Source organism: Trachurus japonicus, chromosome 23 (genome assembly GCF_045865225.1).
Source record: "Trachurus japonicus isolate A0001 chromosome 23, Traja_1.0".
Taxonomy (NCBI): Eukaryota; Metazoa; Chordata; class Actinopteri; order Carangiformes; family Carangidae; genus Trachurus; species Trachurus japonicus.
The window spans coordinates 11,456,866-11,480,286 of NC_140929.1; the positions used below are offsets into that span (position 1 = coordinate 11,456,866).

At 40.7% G+C, this 23,421-nt stretch overlaps 1 protein-coding gene across 3 annotated transcripts in view; it reads right to left on the reverse strand.

The window, feature by feature from the left end:
• Positions 1–20,474, reverse strand: part of exoc4 (exocyst complex component 4) — a 109,737-nt gene extending 89,263 nt beyond the window's left edge. For all 3 annotated transcript variants that reach the window (XM_085769625.1, XM_085769624.1, XM_085769623.1), the window contains exons 1-8: positions 20,327–20,474; positions 19,027–19,216; positions 18,123–18,317; positions 14,018–14,211; positions 12,266–12,369; positions 10,024–10,124; positions 9,707–9,861; positions 5,217–5,397 (exon numbers count right to left, since the gene is read on the reverse strand). In XM_085769625.1, coding sequence (XP_085625751.1) covers positions 5,217–5,397; positions 9,707–9,861; positions 10,024–10,124; positions 12,266–12,369; positions 14,018–14,211; positions 18,123–18,317; positions 19,027–19,216; positions 20,327–20,406 — 1,200 coding nt within the window. In that variant the 5' untranslated portion in view covers positions 20,407–20,474. The remainder of the gene's footprint in view (positions 1–5,216; positions 5,398–9,706; positions 9,862–10,023; positions 10,125–12,265; positions 12,370–14,017; positions 14,212–18,122; positions 18,318–19,026; positions 19,217–20,326) is intronic.
• Between the last annotated feature and the right edge of the window lie 2,947 nt (positions 20,475–23,421).

The following is a 23,421-nucleotide window of genomic DNA, read 5'->3' on the forward strand; positions in this document are numbered from 1 at the left end:
CTCTCGTTTATTTCCTGTGAACAAAATGTCCCGATGTCACCTTTTGTGCTCGGAGAAAGTGTATACTCATCTTCTAGTCCGTCCATTAGGGCCCTAACATCAACAAATCAGAGCAATTAAGAGAGCGTCACTCAAGCCTTTGCAGGTGAGCACTTGATTGATTTGGGAGCAATTAATTGACTAAAATTAAAGAAATAAATATCCCTTCATTTTCCTTCCTTGTTCAAATCCTCACCTTCTTATTAAGTCATCTTAAAAGCAGCTGACAGAACAATCTCAACACTTTCATCCTTTCTCAAGGCTTATTGAAATCAGCTGTTTTCCCACTAAATCCCTCGGCTGGTGTCTTGTCACAAAACATATTGACTGATATCCCTCGCTGCTAGTTTGAAGGTAAAGCCCAAAGTGTCCTTGGCCGTCAAAGAGAGGTTTCTGTATACACCCTGTATTGATTGTGTTCCAGAAACTTCAATAACCTTCACAAGTTTGGACAGCGCTTCAGCCACAGCTACTCCCGCTGCACTGAACTACCGCTAACCAGTGGGGGTTCCCACCTGGAGTGGGCCGCGTCAAGTCAATCTTCTGAAGGCTATCTTGTTGACGGAGGAGGAGAGGAAGATGTGCCTGTGTGCTCGCTCAAACCTATTTTGTTTCTCTGTGTGTCCTTGCTGTGTCTCCACCACTTATTCATTGTTGTTTCAAATGAAAAAGAAAGGGAAACAATACAATAGTGTTTCTATGGACACAGTGCTGTAAAAAGACGTGTTTTCATTTTTGTTTATATGCCAAATTAGCACATTATTGCATATTTTATCCAAATGACAAATGAGAGAAAAAAGGTTATTACTATTACTATTCACCGTAATTGGTTTAAATTATGGGTGAACTTTACAGTAAACAAAGTTAAGCCTTATTTAGTTTTGCATTAACCTTTTAAATTTCCATTACGTATGTATGCGAGAATGCTGTGTGCACTTAATCGCCAGATTTAATATTGTACATATACCCTACACATTCAGAAAATTATCTGGCTAGTGCAGTCGCATTAAAATATCCATCTGCACAGCCATACTGTACATGCTTATGATCATCCAAGTTGTACAACTGCATAGAACTCATCTGAGGTGCTTTTTATTTAAAAGTTAAGTCACGGTAGCGTTTATAGCACGGGATCAAATATACTGCGCCCTCATTTGCAGCACAGTCATATACTGTATCAACACGTCAAGGAAACTATTGCAGAAGTACGCATCAGGATTTGATTAAGTCTGGTGATTTTGATGTAGTAGATGTAAAGTGGGGGGGTTGGGGTGGGGAGAGATGAGACTTTGCGACACCAAGGAGATGGTAGACTTCAACGCGCTCCAGCGATATGTAAATATGACAGCGCTTTGGAGGGCAGAATAAATGTGACACATTGATTAAAATGTTGGGGCGAGAACAACGTAGCGATGTCTGTGCTTCATATCTAATTAAAAGAGATCATTGTCTTCTGGCTACTCTCTGGCAGTTCAATTCGCCTCGTTTTCACTCTGTTGATGAGCTGAGAGAAGGCGGTGCATCTATAAGCCACTTGTATATTTAAATATATTTGGCACGAACATAAACTGCTTTTGTCTTGGTTAATCTTCAGCAATAAAATGAAGCAGATTTAGACTAAGATATAGACTCTCTTCTGAATCAAAAAGAAGTGGGTGGCAGTCATGTGATCAAGATCCTGTTAAAAATGGCCATTTAAGTATCTATGATCTTCTACAGTTCTTTCAGAAGGCAGATAATAAACATCCGTCCATATTGTTGAATGCTAGCCTCGGAGTTTCTTGTGTGCAGAGGGGAAGTCACTCATTAAAAGTGCGATTTGCACTCGGGTCACACACTTGCAGCAGACAACGGACATGGCAAGCAGTCACAGCCACAAATCCACGTGGAATGTGCAAATGGTGAGCTAATTAACAAACTCGTACGCCTCAAACTCAACGGCCGACAAGGTCAAAGGGTGATGGACGTCAGTAGCCAGAGGCACAAATATACATTAAATAACACTCCCACTAGAGGTTCTTAATGAAGAAAGCATGGAAAGGTTTATGAACTGTGATCTTTTACGAACTATGTTACCCAATTACTTGGTGAAGTATTGTGACTTCTGTCTTATTAAAGATTCAAAGGAAACTTGTGGATATTCTGGCTTGGCACATAATGTTTGTTTAGACTAACATTTTAACTCGGAGAACATCATTTTACTCGCCAGGCTGACAGGCTGTCTTAATTGTTTGATGATGCTATACTGTATTTTCTGAGGGGGAGAGAGAGGCGCATTAAACATTTATGGACACATACAAATTCCAGTCACTCTATGATTTCCTGGAAAAAAAACATATTGCTTTGAAGAGGAAGATGGAAAAAAGAAGAAAGGCAGTCACACATGGAGAGTAGTGAAGGAATGTGGTCGTGCACACTTAGAAATGTAAATTCAATAATGGTGTGAATAATCAATAGATATGTTCACACATTCTACAGAAAGCCACTGGAAAAATTGTGAAGTGACATTAAAACACCTCCTTCCAGCATCAATACCACTGATTACCATTCAGTCCTTTTATGGCTTGAATCAATACTTCTGCAATGAAATAAACAACAAGCAGGAGCATCTCCAGCATTTCGGAACAGGGATTAAAACCAATACATGAATCCTGACTTTTAAAAGCTTGTTTACCTACTCCCGTTCACTCAGTCACACATTGATGAACGCCGTTTCTCAACCGAGGACTTGTTACTGGCTGCATCCTGAGTTTATGTCGACTCTTGCATCTGTCTGCTGGTATGTCATGTGGAAAGGTCAATCTGGTTTCTCCAGCGCTCAAAGTGGGGGAAAAAAAATAACACCTACCAAGAGGTTTCAGCACATGTCAAAAAGTGCAATAAGTAAGACAGAGAGGGGTTCAGTTGATTTAACTGTAAAGGTGGCAGAAGATACTAAAAAGGAACTGGCAAAAAAAAAGGTAGAGCCGTTTTAACATATTTCAAAAAGCTCCAAAATGATTAAATGACTTATACACAGACACATTGCAGTTGCTACAAAAAACGACTTGCCTCTGTCAAAACTGAATCAACCATGCCCAAATTAGCCAGAAGTTGTGGCAGACAGTTATTCTGTTCAAGCTTTTCAGAAGAATGACTTTCAAATAGAATCTGTCTCTGGCAATGGTGAGCTATTGTTTTGAAATATAAAATTAAAACAAGAAGACCGGTTAGAGTAGTTTTTGTGGAACTGAAGAAAATTGAGCTCGAGAGAGAAAACAAGATGAGGGAAGTAACAAAGATCATAACCAAATTCTGACCAATGCTGAGTAGGATCCTGCCCCTTTGTGGATGTTAAGACGTGAGATAAGACCTGGCTCAGCATCCAATAATATTCAACAGAGCCACTGTGGGAGCGGTAGGAATTTAATTTCTCTCATTGCTGATATGTGACTCTCTAAGACAGAGAGAGCTAAACGAAGGGGGTGAAAGGGAGTGTGGGAGTTGAGAGAGAAAAAGAAAGCAAGATAATAAGATTAAGAAGGAAATTACAAGGAGTAAGAGGGCTATGCACAAGGTATTGGGACACAGCAGGAATGATGCTGAAGAAGGAAGGAAGGAGCAAGGGAAATGGAAATACAGAGTGAGAGAGCAATGAAACAACAACAACAACAAGCAGGAGACATGAGAGAGATGGCGGTGGGTGGGGGGGGTGGACGGACGAGGAGCCTTCATATTGATACAATCGGTCAGGAAATAATAACACGAGTGAGTGAATAAGAAAACCTCATTTCACGTAATGAGTATTCTAATCAAGAGATTACATTATCTCACATCGCAGAGACGACAGAGTGGAGTCCCTGGCAACTGGGTGCTGGCAGTGGTCACATGCTGGGGAATGGCTTAATGCCACTGGTACAGCAGAGCTATTACAGTACATGCCTATGCACATTCACACCCTTGGAGACGCACACACACATACATCTAAACACTTACGTATTTGTGCGTTCATGCATGCCAGCTGAAAAAAAAAATGTATTAAGTTATTGGAAGAGTCGCTACAAGCCATAGTGCCTGATCTAGAAATAGATAAGCTTTCAATTTAACTGAGCTACTGAGTTCTGTCTCTTTATTTATTTTTACAAGTTTATGATCTGTAAAAACACTGGCGTGTGCTAAACAAAACAAAACAAAACAAAACAGCAACAAAGCTCAAAAAAGTTAACTTCTTATGTATACTGTAAGTTTATATACTGTAAATCAAAGTCATGGTTTCATAAGAAAACTTTAAGAAAATTGAGAAAGAAGAGAGAACCGGGCTCTCAAACAATTTAAACTGGAGTTATGCACATCATCACGCTTCAGGAAAATGACATAAATTTAAATTGCACAACCCCCAGTGAGGGAGCGTCAGGGAGAACGCTTGTTTTCTTGGGTGTGAACACACAGAGAGACACACACACACACACACACACACACACACACACCGATCGCTTTGAGAGCAACGACTGCCATAGATTTCCCTCTGAGATTCGCCATAGGTCAGCTCAACAGCTGCTCATCCCCTCCGCCAATCAAACAGGAGCAGGGAGCAAGAACCCAGCATAAATACACGCCAATTAAAGAACCTAAAATTAATCCAAGCAATCAAGCTTCCCCTGTCTTTTTCCCTTGCCGCTTCTTGCTTCACCACATTGACTGCCATCCATCACATCGCTGCCAGTTTCTCCACTGATTAATTTACTGTAAGAGAAGGTGAATTAAATCGAGTGTTTTGAGGAAAGGATGGAAGATAAATCAGGGAGGAACAAATCTCTGTGACAGTGAATAAAAAATAAAAGCCTGGGGGTATGCCTGCGAGGGAGGACAAAATAAACAATCCTGTGTTCACCATAAAAACATCTTGTCACCAGGTGTAAAGCTACAATATGGCCCCATAAAATAAGTATCAATGGTAAACACAATGAAGACTATAAAAAGAATAGTGCTTGTTTGTAGATTGTAGAAGTTTTTGCTCATGCTCATTATAATCCTCTTGATTGACAGATATGGCAGATGTGTTCATCCAATTTCTTATTTAATATGTAGGTGTGAGGATGTTTACAACTGCATTTCCATTTGATGGCTAAGGTTTGAGTGTTTGTTGTTTGTGCCCCTCTTTTCACATGGTCTATGTCACTGTTGTTCGAAAAACTGACCTGCAGCACCGTCTGGATCTTGGCAGAGACGTCCGCCTGCTCGTAGAGCTTGATGCCCTCTTCGTGGGCCCCGCCCGGGCACTGCACCGCAATCTGCTGCAGGTGGGCCAGCACCACGCTGTGAGCCTGAGCCACGGCTTTGAATTTATCAAACAAAAGCTCCAGCAGCTCCAGCAGCAGCCTGCAGAGGGAGCCAGAGGGAGAAGAAAGGGAGGGAGAGAATATGAATCATGGAGGGGGCAGAGAGCAGGGGAGTGGGTAGTGAAGACATGGAGAGGGAAAAGGAGGGAGATCAAGACAAGTTATGAGAAATGATTCATGATACTTACACACTTAACAGTATTTAAACAAGTTTTATACATTTTTCACCCACTATATTCACCCAACCCTTTATTAATGAGGGAAATAAACTAGCCTTGAGCATCCAATGAACTCGGCTTCTGTTTGCAAATTAGAGGGAAGGAAAATTAGTTTTAGCATGTGGTGATATTTCTGGGGCCAGCCAGAACATTAGCTACAAAGTCTACACACTCCAGAGTATTGCAACAGCTGACAGCTCCTTTCTGTGCTTCACTTTACCTCCAAATTCACAGTATCCATTAAAACAGTTGAGCAATACTGATGCCTTTGATAATCCATGGTGTGCAAAATGTAACAACACAGTTCTGGAGCTGTGTATCTCAGCTTCTGCTTGGCCTTAGATGCTCTATTACCATCCCAGCAGGATGTACATGAATAGGAATGATGATGATGATGCTTCCTATTACAATGTATTTATTTCCACTACAGAGTGCACATCACATTATCGAAGAGGTGCTGCAGTTCCCTCTTTTCAGTCACAGTTCTGTTGTTCCTTCAGTCACAACCCAGCACCTGGACTATATATTGTATAAGTGGCGAGGTGACCAACCTGGACTCGAACGAGGACCTACTCTCATTAGCTGTAAATGGCTCTGGCTGAAGAAGAGAGTGCAGCCAAAACCACGCTGACCTTCCACTTGATCTGAGTGCTACACTGTGGATTGGAAACCCACAGTTGCCTCATCTACACTAATGCTTTCATACAGACTTTACTATAGCTGCTTTCTGCACAAGGACAAAGCTTTCAGAGTGAAGAGGGAACACAGGTTACATTAGTTGAGTCTGGATGAGTACCCAGTGCACCAAAGCCAGTGAGTGCCCACTTTATTTTAGTGGAGTTACAGTTTATATAAATACAGTCACACTGTTTATCTAACGCTGGCCTTTTAGGACCTTCCTCTGTCAATTCATTTGGGTTTTATTTAATTGGGAGTAAGCCATACCTTTGTTTTGTACAAGAATACAGCAGCAGTAAAAATGACTGGCAATTCAAAGTCTCTAATGGGATATATCTAGACAGTCTCTAATCAGGATAAGTTCAAGAATTTCAGTCTGTGTCAATGCTCCCCACCCTGGGACCTATCTTTTCCAGCTGAGCTCGGATCTAACTGAATCTTTCTTTCACCTTCCTGATCAGCTTTCCGTCTGATTAAATTGAGGGGTTAGAAAGAAAATCTGAGGCAAGATGGGTGCTTAACTATTAGATGACTCAAGAAAGGCCTGTTGTAATAGCCTGAAATACAACTAACCAGGGTAAAAATGTAGGCTCCAAACCAGGGAGGCTGGAACTGCTTCTATTACGTGTACTGAAAAGCACCTGAGCCCGCACCTCAGTAGTGCCAAATGAATACAAATTACCACCAATTTGAATGCTGCAATAAAAGAAAGCATGCTAAAAGTTTTGGGAAGCAGCCAAGGTTTCCTGGGAAGGTATAAGGATAAAGTAGAGGCAAGATGGATGTTTCACTAGGGGGCATTTTGGTTGGCTGTCTGTCACTACACTGGCAGTAGCAGCAAGTAAATGTTATTAATGGAGAGGAAAGCAGGCACAAATCACTATGAGCTATAACTCAGTGAATGGGAGATGTTCGTGAGACGACGAGAGGAGCTGTGAAATGCCAACAACGAGTGAGGGAATTTTTCTCTCCCCCGTCTCTCTAATGTATAAACATAAAGGACCGACTCCTAGAGCGAGGATACAACAGCAGCCCTCAGAAACGGACAAACAATATATGGCCGTGTCCACCTGCACAGAGGTGGACATGCAAGATTTACAGCTCTGACCTTGTCACCTCTCCTTTTGCTCAATCTCTAAGTGCACGGCAACAACACCCCGACACCCCACCACCTCACGAACACACACAGACACACAAATACAAAGAGTAGACAGCCCAGTCCTTCTCATTATCTCCCAGTGGAGGCCATCCTAATCCATATTGTCTGTTCTTTGAGACCTCACTTCTCATTTCCCCTCAGGATCGAAGCTGACGCACACAAGGCTGATGAACAGCCAGGAGCAGCAGCAGGGAGCACAGCACACACACACACGGACCACGTACTTTCCTTTACTAAACGACAGACAGCGCATCTCACAGTGCATGTGTGTGTGTTTCAGTTTCAAAGGATGATGATTGATTATCGTTAAGCTGGTTGTCAGTCACAGATAATTAAATTACAATAAGTAGGAGTGTTTCAAGAGTTGTTTAAGTATTACATGTGCCAGGTCATTGTGTTGTCACGTGCAAAAGGACATAGGATGGAAACATCTGCCTCTTGGACTTTTCCAGTGACCACTGTATTGAACAGGCCGAGGAAAACAGTACGTTAGCGACAAGCAATCAGTCTTGTGATCAATGAGTTTTTCTGTTTTTAAATTGGATCTAAAATACTTAGCCTTTCATTTTAATGTTCTTTGGGCATTCAAGCATTTCTTTACTTTAAATCAGCTCTCTCTTTCTGGGGGGTTCAGATTAGACTCAGACTCAAAGTCGCCTATAGACCAACAACAAAGAAAAAGAGAAACCACTCTTGTTTTTGTAATGCAAAATGAAAAAGGAATATGAGTTCAAGAAGTCTGATTTGATGTAAATTAAGCTGAACTACTCACAGATCAGTGGTGCGTGCTAATAACTTTGGTGCATGGAGAGAGGGAACCTGTGTGGAGTTATCTTTATGAAAGCAGAATCTAGTGAAAGGAGCCGAGAGTGGAAATGCACTCTCAATGTGGCTGATCACAGAGGAGCTGAATGAGAACATAACCCTCCAACAGCAAACCACAGACCACTGTATACGCTGTAAAGTGCTTAAGTGTTGCTGCTAGTCTGCAGTGCTATAAAATATAGTGTGCAATAATGCAAGACCATTGTTCCCTACAAGTGGTACATTGGTGGAGTTTCCATAGCAACAAACCTTGACTTTAAATTGAAGTGAACATAGGCAGAACTAGGTGTGTACGCATCTGAATTCAAACACACACACAAACCCCTAAGTGTTCATCCAAATGCAATTCAGCACGCTCCGAGACAAATACCGCGTTAAGCGTTCACATACATTCGTGCACGCGGGCAAACTTAAAACAATCTGTAAGCGCTGGATCTGGGAATGAGCTACACGGTGGCCTATTACATTGAGGTCAGATGAGATTCAGCAGGCAACAGGAGAAGGAAGGCAGACGAGGCCAGAGAGAACATCCCTGACAGAAAACAAGACGTTCCTCTTAAATGGTTCGGGATCAGTGGACTGAGACCTGTGCTTCCCCAAGTCTACTCACTGTATGTGTATGTCTGCGGGGCGCTGACGTGACTGCTTTCAAAATGTAGCAGTCCTCTATGGCAGGTGTGAAATTGTTTGTGTGTGTGTATGGGTGTGCTTAACCATGACTTGTCTAGGTTTAAAGCAGCAGAGTATCTGTTTTCATGGTCTGAGGCAGGTGCGTCTTCCACTCCTGGCCTTGACTGTGTTTCATACCTGGTTGACTGTCTGACTATGAACACCCCGGGAATGCATTCAAAACATCTTCTCTACAGCCTTTACTGTCAACTCTTAATATACCTAAAAAAGCCCACTGCATGCAACAGCAAATATGACTGGTGACTAATCCGGTTGATATTAGTATTTTGTAAACAGCTGTCAGGTATCCAGCCAGAGAGTGACCACCTTTTACATAATGCCACAGGGGAATTGAATCTAATGGGAATATACACCTACAGAAGAATAAGCAAGCAGGGTGCTTTAATAAAATTGCTTTGTATAGATATAACACTGCTGGGATTATAAATGACAGCTTTATTAAGGTCTTTTATCAGTGGTAACAGCCGTAGCTGCGTGTTGCTGTTTACACTGATCATTTTTGGAAACAATGCTAGTGCTACTTATTATCTTCTGTCACGCAAATATGATAATTTTAAAAAGATTGCTTTCATCTTTCCACAGTAGTGATTACAGTTTCCCCTTCATGACTATCTATTTAGTGTGTTTGCATCCTCATTTGCCATTTATTATTAACCTTCAGTTTTCTCTATTTATTTTACTGATCTGAAGCACCTCACACCTCAGGGGATTGTTCGTCTCCCTAAGGAAACCATGCTGTTTTCAGTGTCTTCCTCATCCTCCCCATCAGCATACGGTACCTTGGCTGGCTCTCCTGGGCCAGGTTTTCTCCTCTCTGGTAAGCATGGTCTGCAATCTGAGTGGTGGACCTCTTAACGATCTGTTTCAATTCAGGTTCCAAACGCTCCATTATGGCTTTAATGGTCTCTGGGATTTTCTTCAGTTTGGCCAGAGCCTGAAGAAAAAAAAGGAACAATATTAAATTTTACTTGAAAAAACAGAAACACCACAGAGACATTGAAATAACAAAGAACATAAAAGTGGCTCTATCATCAGAGGGGAATTTAAATTCACAATTATTACTGTGCAGTATTAAGCAATGCTGCGCAGTATGTACCTTAATGAGGATGCCCATGAACTCAGCACTGTTCTCCTCTGGATCCACTTCAGAGAGGTCAGTTTGGTTGAGCTCCCGTGTATCCTGCTGCAGCTCACGCACTAAAGACGGTAAACACAACACATACACTAAGGTTAGTACATACCAGAAGTGCTTATAGAATATTTTACAACAACATGCATACAAATATTTCAATACTCGACGAATGTAAAATGATAAGAACTCCCCACACTCCTTCGCCTCTATTTGCACCTTTGTAAACAAATTGCTGTTTATGTCGCTTGCCCTTCAGAAACAAGAGCAAAATCCTTTGGAAGAGTCATGTGACCAACAAAGCAGCATATATAAAATGCACATTCTGTTTATCTGACATACTGTCGTATTCTGAAATTGTTTATTACCTATTCAGCAAACCGGGACATAGCACACCCACGTACAGAGCACAAACCTCATCCGCTTTTTAATAATGTGGCACAGTAAAACAAATAAAATGACAGTTTTTACTGCATTAATATACATCATTCTATTTTAAAAGGCGCACACCTCCACCTATCCTATTACCCCCCCCTCCCCACTATGCTCTCACCATATGACTTAGCCATATTAGCGGCTAAATTGAGAGTGGCAGCATGGAGTGATGCTCTAATTTCCATTAGATGGGGCCTCCCAATTCCCCATCAAAGCACGTTAAGAGAGTTAATGTTTATGGCAAGTTAATGGACTTTGGGTATATTTCCTCTTTTTCCCATTCCAACTGTAGTTTGTGTAATAATTATGACAATTACTAGCTACAAATGAGGTACTCTAATGCTATTAGACAAAATGGCACGCTAGGCCACTGATGGAAGCTGGCTGCTGTGTCGTGACCACGGTTGTTAGCATGACAGTGTATAGGCACTTACCACCTGCTGATAGCTAATTGTCACGATTTTTTTTTTTTTTTTGCATAATGTGTGAGAAATGTGATTTCGCTTTTAACTTTCAGGTTACAGGGTGAATTGAATGGACATTTAGTATGTGTTGGGTCACGGCACGAACATAGAGGCTGATGTGCTGAGCCAAGCAAATAAAAAGAGGTGGAGTAAAAGATAAACAAGCAAAATTACACAATAGATTACAGAAACAATTCCTGGGTGGCATAGAAATGTTCAACCTTTGTCACCAGGAGCCAGCCTCATGCTTAGGTTGCTGATGTGTCACCACCACACTAGTGAGGCTGCAGTAGCAATAAGCCTGCGACTACTGAGTGGCGCATGTACATTATGGTCTACCGCTGCCTGGTATCCAAAGAGCTAAAAACGACCTGGTGAGTCACTAATTTTGAGTGCCAAGAGTGGGTGGTGAAAAAAGTGCCAGGTTTAATATAAAAACTCAGAATCACCAAGGGAACACCAAGTTATTGCAGGATTAACTTTTTTCATTATCTTCTTGTTTGCGCTGCTCTGTGCTCTGCCTGGAAGGAATGCTGTGGTGACTCGACGCCCCTACAACCAAGAGAGAATTCATACATTCCCGAACACAGTTATAGCCTGCATTATCAGTCTCTGTTAAAAGAGCTGGTTACCGGTTTGAGTGTAACAAATGCTGATCCCCTGCTGTGATGACAGAGACGCTGGGTGACTAATGGTACAGATAGGAGGGGACAAGATGATAATAATTATAGCGAGGGAAATGTATACTATGATAAAAAGTTGAAGATGTTATGACATGATGTACTGCAAGGAAAGGCATGCGAGTGTGGAAAGCTGATGTGTGTATGTGCAATGAATGTGTTTATTAGTGGTGTTTTTCGCCCTTTGTATAAGAGTTTGGATCAGCCATTTTCGTGTGTTATTCTGTGTGTGTGTGTGTGTGTGTGTGTGTCTGTGTGTCTGTGTGTGTAATGCACACCCATAATGACATGCAAATGGATGTAAGCCAGAGTGGTGCTAATGACTTCATTATCACTAAGAATATCAGCACAGTGAAAATAAAATTGCCAGCTGAAATCCACACGCTTTGTTATCCATAGAGACCAACAAGACTACTTTGTTGATATGTTTATCTCTATAGCTCTCCTAATGTATGCTGTTTTAATGGAGCGCAAACTATGTAATCTGTTGTTTTTCATGAAATGCCTTCTTTGAATTTCTGTGTTTCTTTCTGCATCTCTTTTCTTTCACCATTATCCTCTTTTCACCAAGTCCACCACCCATCTTTTGTGCATCAAGACCCCAATCTAATAAGATCCAAAAGACCCTACCACCGCTGGATCCAGGTGTGCTGAACTGGGATGAATCCAAAAGTTTGCGTGGGGTGGACAGGCTGCTGACATCCAACACAGGCATTGGAGATGTGTCTTTGGCACTGGAGTTGTGAGGGGAATAAAATTCAGGGATTATTAAAGTAACATGTATCATTTCAATACACGACATGATTTCTGTCTCATATGCATCATGATATTGCAATTGCATGAGAGGACAGTAACTCCTAAATTCTGGGGTAATCGCTTCTTACACACATATGAAACTAAACAGAAGCGTACCCACTAACCTTCCCTTTCCTAACGAAAACAATCTACTGTTATAACGAAAAAAGCCTCGCATCTCTGGGTGGGATTGGTGCTGCTTTCCAATGAGCCATTTATCAAGCCTTAAGCCGGAGGTGGAAGCAATCCAGGTCCTTTAAGTTGGGCGGTATAAACACAGTGTGCCTGCTAAGTGAGTGGGGTGTATGGAGGCTGGCTTGTTGTTAGAGGCGACCCAATACAGGGAGGCCAGGACCTGTCACTGGCTGACCCTCGGTAATAAATCACTCTACCTTACCAACCCACCGCCACCATAATTACTGCACCCCACGCACAGGCACACATACGCACACGTGTAAAAGTGCAAACAACATTTAAGCTGAATGTCTTACACAGCATCAACAGTGTGTTTGAAGCCACTGTGCCACATTATCACCGATAAGTTATACAGCTGCTTCATGAAACTAAGAGAGCGGCCCCCGGGGTCACGGAGGCAATGGCTTATGTTATTCTCACTGGTACAAGAGAAAACATGAACATACTGTATTGTTTATTTACTGCTAGTAATTGATTTCCGACACTTTTTTTTTATGCTTTCTTCCCTAAAAAAAACAAACCACAATACAGAATGTGTGTATTTTGGTTTGTTTGATGTCCATACTGTAGAACCTATCATGATGCTTCTTTATTCCCTAAGAATGAATTAGTGCCGTTTGCCTCTTTACAGCAAATGATGTGGGCTGTTTTTTTGTCTGTTTCTCTGGCTTCAGAGCACAAAGTACAAACATAAAGAAGCAGAGCAACAAGTTTTGGTCTAATTGTTTTTTGTCAGTAATTGGCTTTGGTTTCCATACAGTAAATAATTGGCAAGTCACACTTAGTTGTCCCAGTAAGGAAATAACTTATAATGAAGGCAGATCCATACAGTCTAAACTTTTCAAAGCAGAATACACTTTGATGGCTATATTTATGTTGACTGCATAATAGCTGAACAATAACAACTTTTGATACCTCGGACCCAAACAAGCTGACTAAAAGATGGATTTGTGTAACAGGCGATGACTTTACATCCTCCCTGTCTTTCAGTCGTGCATATTTTATACTTCTGATGAGCCGATAAGGAAATAAAATAAGATGTATTTTATGTACTATGTGGACCCATAAAAGAACAGATATAGCTTTGCTGAAGCTATTAAGCATGTTTGTAAAAAGAAGAAAAAACTGAAATGTGATTCCTTATCCCTAAAGGTACCTTATAGTTTGACTGTATAGTGTATAAATACTGTAATTTCCTGCACAAACAAAAGCAATAATATAGCACTAATCACAATTATTTTCAAGCATGCACAGTCAAGTGAAACAACATGCTCCCCTTGATGATAATGAAGAACAATTTTCAACTTTCTATTCCTGTGAAAACATTTGAAACCCCCTAGTTGGTAACAACATATTCCATAAAATGTATTTATTTTAAAAAACACTCCTTACCCTGGAAGGCGAGCAGCATTTTTGTCCTTGTTCTTGTGTCCCAGGCGACTCGTGGACTTGATGTAGAGATGTCGGTGCAGCTCGTCGATGAGTACGAGGTGGATGTTGAGCTTCTTGCTGTGGAGCTCCAACCGCAGATCTCCAAGCCCCTCCACCTGCAGCAGGGGGCCTTCCAAGGACTCCACAGCTGACACCTGCATGTGACGACAAACCAGCCAAGCGCAGCTTACAGGCATCTGAATGGAACTCACATGGCAAGTCTACATAAAGTCTTCATAGCAGTAAAAAGAAACATCTAACAGACAACTAATATTTGCTTATGGTAAAAATAGCTGATAGGAAGGGAACATTTAATGTTGCTTGATACTACTCCAAATTTCCACACTACACATATAGAGCAGTCGTCTACAAGAAAAACACTCTTGTAAACTGCTGTAGGGTTATATTAATTACTGCCTCTCACCCTGTAGACAAGGCGAGATTTCACCAGGAAATAAATCTCTCAAGTTCATACCATTCTAAATTAAATCTTCTACTTCCAATGTAAAACTATAGAGGACCAGAGATCAACTTTTTTATTTTCTTCAACCACAACAAACATAATTCAGACAAAGACTTTCACATCAATAGCCTTTATTTCATCAATGGGTTAGACGGTCCTTAATACTCTTCAGTTATTGACACCCGTGCATAAAGCTCCTTCTATGTCTATCGTCAACTCCAAGAGAGTGAGCAACAGTGAGGCTTCACTCCATGTTTACACCAACAACCACAGTGACACTCTCTACTACAACAACCCATCCATCCATCCATTAGCTATATCACTTAACCACGCAAGGTCACGGGGGGCTGGAGTCAGTCCCAGGTGACAACTAGTGAGGGTCAGCAGTTTTTCACAGCCGACATATAGAGACAAACAACCTCACATGCTGTAATAATCACATGATTTACACCTATGGGTAATTTAGAGTGACCAATCAAGCTAGTGTGCATGAGGTGTATGGACTGTGGGAGGAAGCTAGAAAACCTGGAATGAACCCACACAGGCACAGGGAGAGTATGCAGACTGCACACAGAAAGGCTCCAAGCCCAGGGATCAAATCCAAAACCTTCTTGCTGTGAGGCAGCATTACTAACCACTGCAGCACCATGCCACCTATTCAATACAATAATGTCTGACCCAGAGATATACAAAGCATGATGTAGAATATTTGAAGGATATAATCCATTCAAAAACACTGATTCATGCTTTCCTGAGTCTGCCTCCCTCCCTCCCTCCTTCCTCAGTTATCATAAGCAGGAGCAGCGGTGGTTGTGGTGGCATGTTTACAATTAATAAATCTACATGCCATTAAACAAGATGTGCCAGCCCGTACAGTATGCGAGTATTTATGTGCATGCATGTGGTTTTCTGCGTCTGTTTCAAGGACACTAATGGCCTGATGGTAGCTCTGCAAAGAATATTTGCATGACCAGGGCAGGCCAGGAGGGAATGGGTAGCAGTGGGAGGCGGGAGGGGCATGGGTCAAGTGTGTGTTGATGCAAATGAGAGCCACATTAGTGACAAGATGAGCTAATGCGCTGCATGATCAGCCCCCTTTGGCTTAATAGAATAACTCGGCATGCATGCGAGGCTTTGCATGTTCTGTGTCTGTGTGTCTACACACACCTCTAAAATGTGTCTGTCTCTGATTATATGTGTGTGATTGTATGACTGTAAATCATTTAACGCTTATGTGTCTGTGTGTGGGGAGATATCTCATTACCATTGGGCCGGGATGACAGAGGAAGGCTGGTTAACATCATTAGGGGGCCAGCACTGTCAGTGTAATGAGGGATATGAAGCCTCTAGTGAATTTGCTTGGGAGAGAAAGACAAAGAAGGGAAGAATGGAGGAGAGGAAGAGAAGAGAAGAGAAGAGAAGAGAAGAGAAGAGAAGAGAAGAGAAGAGAAGAGAAGAGAAGAGAAGAGAAGAGAAGAGAAGAGAAGAGAAGAGAAGAGAAGAGAAGAGAAGAATTGTATGTGGGTGCACGTTGCTTTTAACAGAAAAGAGGGGAGAGGCGAGGAGAGGCAAGGAGAGGAGATGCAAGGAGATGCAAGGAGAGGCGAGAAGAGGAGAGGAGAGGAGAGGAGAGGAGAGGAGAGGAGAGGAGAGGAGAGTTTTTCTTAAACCAAAGCCAGTCTTGTTTTTAACCAACCCCATGGGGTTTAAGACTGCCATTCAATAGCAGACAGAGAGCATAGTCTGAATTCTAATTGTCAACCCTTAGAGATAAGCCTCACATAAACACAAGGCTGGGAAGTTTATCCCTGGCTAATCTACTCCTGCTACAGTACCAGGCAAAAATAATAAAGAAGGATGCATCTGCAAGCATGTGTCAGTAAGCACAGAACAACTTTTGTTATGGATAGGGGAAAGAAAGACAGTAAGAAAGAAAGACAGTAAGAAAGAAAGACAGTAAGAAAGAAAGAAAGAAAGAAAGAAAGAAAGAAAGAAAGAAAGAAAGAAGTTGAGGCCTGTGAGACATTAATCTGACAGATGAGTGCCATAATGAATGACAGCATGATGGGAATGAAACACATCGGGGACTCTCTGAGAAGTGACACAGACAGTATGATGTTACAGCAGAGACACAGTGTGCCCTGAGAGTTTACAATACTGCAGCAAACATATTCAAGAAAAACATATAAATCTCATATAAATAAATCAAATTTTCATATTCTGTCTGTAAATATCTGTTCCAAAAATATAATGGAATTTTTTTTCGGTGGGGTGTAATTTTATTCCACTTGGCCATTTTCAAGTGTAACTTAAGTTTATGCAGATATCACTAGTAAAAGTTGATATTCACTTGTAACAAGCATAGTCATTTTAGTTGGCTTGTTTTAAAAAATAATGAAGGAAATGAAATGACAAGTGCTGAGTTAACAATGCATTAAGCTTTTCCACACTTAAATTCAGTGCATGCTATTATTTTTAGTTGACAGGGAGGGTTTATTCCTGCTTGTTAAAAGTATTAGAAAAATAAATTTAGAAATCATTCATGGATAAAACAGGCTATGTTGTTATTAGGATCTTATTTTGACATTTTACAATATCAACTAACATCCTCCTCTTTGGCTGAAGTGGACTTTTAACACATTATTTATTCATGAACTGCATAAATATGTCTCCAAAGCAAAAAGTACAACAAATGCATCCAATACCATTTTGATAGTTAAAGTCTGCTTTTCACGTACCAATAAAAATGCACCATCCTGATCAAGCAAAGCATATTTGAAGTTCTAAAAGACAGAGGCGAAGAGTCCAACTGACTTTGAACTTTGCGCAACCTTTCAAAACACGCTGAACTGACTGAGCACAGGTTGAATGAAGTTCCACTTCTTTTCCACCCCCACAAAGAGGATTTTTTTCATGGTCCTTTGGGCGCACCATCATCCCTCTTTTTTCCTCCTCCTCAGATAACCCCATTCTAGCAAACTAATTATTACCAAAGTCTGAAGGAAGATGTGTGGGAGTGACAGAGGAAGAGAGAGAGGAAAGAGGAGGGAAGGAAAGAAACAGAGAGATCACAGAGCCTGGTCGTTTAGTCCTCAACGCCAACCTCCAGCTCCCCTGCCTAGCATACTGCAAAACACACATCAAAAGAACAAGAGTGCACGCATACATACACACCTGCAGTGCCCTCACTGCACTGAGATGATGTCTGCTTGAAGTAAAAGAGTTGCACCCAATGGACTGTTCAAGGCTAGAAAAGACTTCTTTAAAAGGATGAGACGCACCAGGAAATCAATCTTAGCAACAACACCTCATAAACACCCCATCAGTATTGCCTTGTATGCATTTGCACTGTCAATTGGTTTTCCCACAACTTCAGCAACGAGACAATCTGTTTCTTTTTCCACTTCTCACTTTCTTCACCTTGCATACCACCCAAACAACCTGGGCACAACATTCTTGGAAGACCAGATCTATGATGCAGTCCATGCCTTTCTCACCCTCCGGCTGTCTGCCTCTCTAACTGAATCTGTGCAGCTCAGACATTCAAAACAATCAAAGATGCTGCTTCCATACAACTAACTCTCCGTCCAGCAGTTTACTCACCAGCATATCTGTGGCGTGAAGGTAGTGCTTGCTTGCCATATAGGCTTCCAGCCGCTGAGGCACCTGCTTGATGCTTTCAATTTCATCCAGCAGCTGGAGGACATGTTTGTGTTCAATGCCCTCTATCCACAGTTTCCTCAGCTCATCCCTTTTGCAGTGAAGAAGCATCTTACAGGACAGGAGGTTCTCCTTCACCTGCAGGAAAGAGTGCATTGAAATCATACAAAAGAGACACAACACAAAGTTTTGCCACTAGGTACAATGCAGTTCATGGAGAATCATTGAAAATAATCTCAGTGCAACCATTAAAAACATCAATACAAGTCACATGCATTCTTTAATCTCCCCCAAGATAACATTAACCTATCAGATGATGTGGAAATAGAGGGGTGCTACTTACAGACAAATGAAATCCAACAAAAATTAATGGAGGATATTGCATACAGCCTTAATATTGACTAACTACCATTATGAGACTTTCACATGTTTTGTTCAGGGGTAAATTAATGGCTGAATTCCATTTAGAAATGTTGGTTTCATGGGCCAGATATGATGCCTCCTGATTCGCTGTCACACTGGAACACTTGTACAGATATGAATCATAATTAATGATATTGGTAACACCTGTGTTTTTTCTACAATGACTCGTCAAAATGTCTGTTGTGAAACAGAAGCCCCATGGAAAAATGAAAAGTTGATTTGCTAATGAGGAGGTAATCTCAAAATCTTGACTTATTTTAATGAGTTTGATAGAGAAAACCCCTTCTAACAAATGAACAGACAAATGGAAATGACAAAACTGTATCTGTTTTGTTTTTAATTAGAGACCTTAGAGCAGCTGCTCTAAAATCCAACTGACTAACTGATGTAGGCAACATTTTTCACAACCCTTCACGTTTCATACCTGTTTGATCTTGTTGCGGGAGCTGGTGATGCGCTCTGTGATGCTCTGGTAGGTCCGGATGGCGGTGGTGAGTTCAGCATAATGCTGAACAATCAGCTCATCTAAATCTCTGTCACATGTCTCAAAGGCCTCTTCCAGTCGACCCTTCTCCGTCTCCCTGTCCTGCACGTCATCACTGCTGGACAGAGTCCTGCATCAGGGGAAGAAGGAAGGGATAAGTGAGATTCAATCTAATAACTAAATTCTCATCATAAATCTGAGAGAGGCATCAGTGTTATCTCTTCAAAGTGGAGCGCAGAGACCCTCAGGAAATGTCATTTGGAAGCTGAGTTTGAGATAAGTGGGAGCTTACATTAAGCACTTGACAGCTGTATAAGGTAAAGATGAGGGGGAAAATAGGTAGGAAAGGAGCACATATATCTTCCAACTCCTCTCTCAGTTTAAAAAAGTAGCCTAATCATATATTTACATTATTTAAATCAAACCACCCTTTGTATCACATGCTGAGAAACCCACTGGATATTAGTATGGTATGGGTCAATGGATATGCATGACCTCTTTGAAAACCCTGTTACTGTTTTCTTAGCATGATCTACACTTTCCTCTCTCCAAAAGAAAAAAAAAGTGGCCTGGACACAATGTTGTTGTTGGTAACTTTTGGTGATTGTGGTTACACCGTGTGTCTCCTAAGTAGGTTTTGCATCTTTTGCTAAACTTTCCCAATGATAAATAAATGAATGTCCATATTTAAGCCACAGTGCTCCAAAGCAAAGACAAAAAAAGACATGTAAACTTTTTAAAACACTGTCTTTTCCTAGCACTTAGCAACTGTTGCTAAAAGATATCGGTTGCTCGTGGATATAAAAAAGAAAGCACATAACTGTCCATCAAGGAAAAGTACCGTCTAGCTGCTTCGTTCTTTATTTATGCTCGGGTTTTATTATTATTATTTTATTGTGAAAATAGTGCCGTTGGATAATGAGTGAGCTTCAAATTGTTAAAGGCATGCACATGCCACCGGGCACTAAGTCATATCTGACACTAATATTTAGTTTCAGGAAGAAAGAAACTGCTGTTATCCATTACCGACATCTAATATTAGACATACAAATACTAAACGCGTGTGCTTTCATTTATTTCATACATTTAACAGTCCAGGAAGGATGTGACTGACATAGCTAACTTAGCTTCAGAGCTAGCTGCCAGACCGTTTCCGAGTTCAAATACAAGCACAGTTGTGGGACTGTCGACATCCTGTACGCGCTATTTATTGCAGTTAAAGAACGAGAAATAACCTCACCTTATGACGGAGATGAGAAGACCAGAGGGGTCTTTGTTTTTGCTAACAGCACTCCTGTATCTCCCTGTATCAGCTGCCATTTTTCCAGCTGCTGCACCCAAACAGGAAGAACGAAGCGCGAGGTTACACGATGGAATTCTGGGAGTTGTAGTTTTATAGGCGAAAGAAACAGTTGAATGGAAATTGGTTGCTCAAAGCTTACAACATGATACAATATGAGTTCTGTAGGCTATATATATTTTGTATCTTATAAAAACACAAATTCAAATGATCACTTTTGATTTCGGATTTATTTTATTTTACTTTTATATTCCAGATCCACATTATTTGTATGCTAAACCCGTTTCATGACATCGGCATGTTGTGCACCCACATAGACAAATATTGTAGTTGCAATAGCCTATATACATTTTAAGTCATTTTTATGTACAACGCAAACATCACAATGGAAAAATGGTTCCATTGTAACACTTTCAGTCCAGCCCTCTTGAGACTGATAAAGGAAAGGTTGAACAGAGGAGAAAGGAGGTAGACAGTGTGTGTCAGTGAGTTAATAGCCTCCCCCATTTAGAACATATAGTGCTGAATTTGACGGGGCTCTCCTGTGCTGTATCTCTGACAATCTCTGCTGTACCAATGAGAATGAGGGAGGGCATTGATTCTGGAGCAAAAGAGGTCGATTCCCAGCAGCCTGGGTCCTGATTGATGCACTGGTGGACTGGCAAGATAACATTGTGGGTGATCTTTGTGTCTCTCCTCCCCTCCAAAAAAGAAAAAAAGAAACAATTGCTGTGTCATGCAGGAGCCACTGTTTTTCTTTTGAAGGCGCCTAGCTTCCCAGGTCCAAGTTTAATTTTGAAGTTCTTATCACCTTACCCTGCAGCCCATGTCCCATCAGTCCAACTAATCTACTGGGCTTCTTTTTTCCAATAACACAGCACCAAGGTTATTTATTTCAGCTTGATTTGAGTTTGGACACTAAATGATTGCTTTGACTGACTGACCTGTGTGTGGATTAAATGCAAGGGCAATTAGGTCTTTGTAGGACATGTCGTCATGCTATGGATCTTAAATACAGATCATGTAAGTCAGGTGCTCTACGTCCTTTGTCTAAATAGTGTTCAGAAAAGAAAATATGGATTCTGTAAGCAGTGACTTTTGTAGCTCTTTGGATAATGGTGCAGCCACTTTAACAAGTCAACTGAATTTGTTTTACTGCATAATAACAGTGAGATACTGCATTAGGCCCCTAAAGAAACGAGCATGATCTGAATTAAGATGAGAGAGGGACTATATAAGAAAGAAAAAACAAAATGCATTTAAGCAGGTGCTTTGAGAACAGGCTTTTGTGCAATCAATCTTTTTTTTTGATCTTAGTAATATATTGTCATGTCATTTTTGGGCTGCAATAATGGGACACTGATAATACATGCTAATAGCTTTAATGATCATGGTGAGAGATATACAACAGAAAGATAACAAGGTTGTATAAATACAGTATTTTCACCTCTCCAATTACACTCCCTGGAAACTTGTATCGTAGTGTCATTCCTTGGTGATTAAGAGGATACTTCTGTACTTGTTTCCATGGAAATATGGTTGAGGGGAAACAGCAAAACACTGCATCTATTATATGCCTTGTGGATTTTTCACTTAATCTTGAACTGGATCAAACAAAACATGTGTCTCATAACTCTAGCTCACTACTGCATTAGTATACAGCAGCACCTCATACTGATTTTATATTCTATGTTTCATCCTATTCCTTTTTCCGGACATACTTGACTTGATTCAACTGATATATTTATTGATTTGGGCACTCAATTTTGCAGATATGATAAAGAAAGGGGATTAGATTAGATTAAGATTTCTAGATGCTTAATCAGTTCAAATATCACAAGACAAAGTTAAGAGACATTGCCAAAAAGATAAGGATTAAGTGGACAGAGCAAGATGAAAAAGTATGTATCTATGTTATACACTTTCTTGAACTACATGATGGACTAGTGTTCAATTCAACTACTTCTTGTTTTCGAGAACTTAATACAGCAGGAGAAGATGTGATGAGTTGCTTTGAGGTAGCAGTTTTTTCAGCCAATAAAAGCAATTTTCTTTTTGTGCTGCAGGGAATATTGAAGCAGCAAATGTCAACGGATTCACATAATTGTATAAATGGAAGCATGGAGGATATCCAAGGTGTGAAAAACAAGATGATGCTAGGCAATGATACAAATTATTTTCACATCATAGGTGGTAGTAATACAAGAGAAAGATTTTAAACACTGAGCATGCAGGAAAACTATATGACTCTCCTGCTCATAGTTACTGCAGGAAATATTACCAGAAAATTCACCAGTTCACCCAGCAGCATAATTGCTTCATGTCAAAGTCAGTTTTAATAATTATCTTGTTTACTATAATAATACTGTCATAAACAACAAGAAAAGGCCCTTTACACGCTCTATAATTCAATTATGTCTCTGTACTATAAGCACTGTATTCAATACAGCCTGAGGCTTTTCAGAAACTGCCCTCAGGGCATCACTGCACATTCTTCTGCTTTATTACGTAATCTGTTCATAATATACTCAGCGCAGAGGTGAATGAGAGCCCTTGGGGGAAATTGTCCATGATAATATGGCGAAACTTAAAACATCTGAATACCCATTATCTCAGAGTCCAACAGAAAAGGAAAACTAATTAAAACTCAAGATCTGAGAAACTACTGCATGGATTTTTACTGTGTAATTAAATTTGCATGTACAGTATGTATCTAATATGTATCTATAGATAGTCACAGTCCGTGACTGACATCCTCAAACCTTTATTCTTACTTTTTCATCCTGTTTCTATTCGGTAACTACTCCTTCATAGCTTATGATACAAAAACCATTCGACTACCATTATTATATAATATTATATCATTATGTTTATAATATATGCATGTACACCTATACGTGTAGACTATGCAGAGATTCTGTTCTTCGTACCTTAAACTCTGGCTCTATTTTCCAATTTGCTCATATATGAAGGTTATGTGTTTCATTTTGAACAAACTGTATGATCAGCCTTTCTATGGTATATGTGGTTTTATA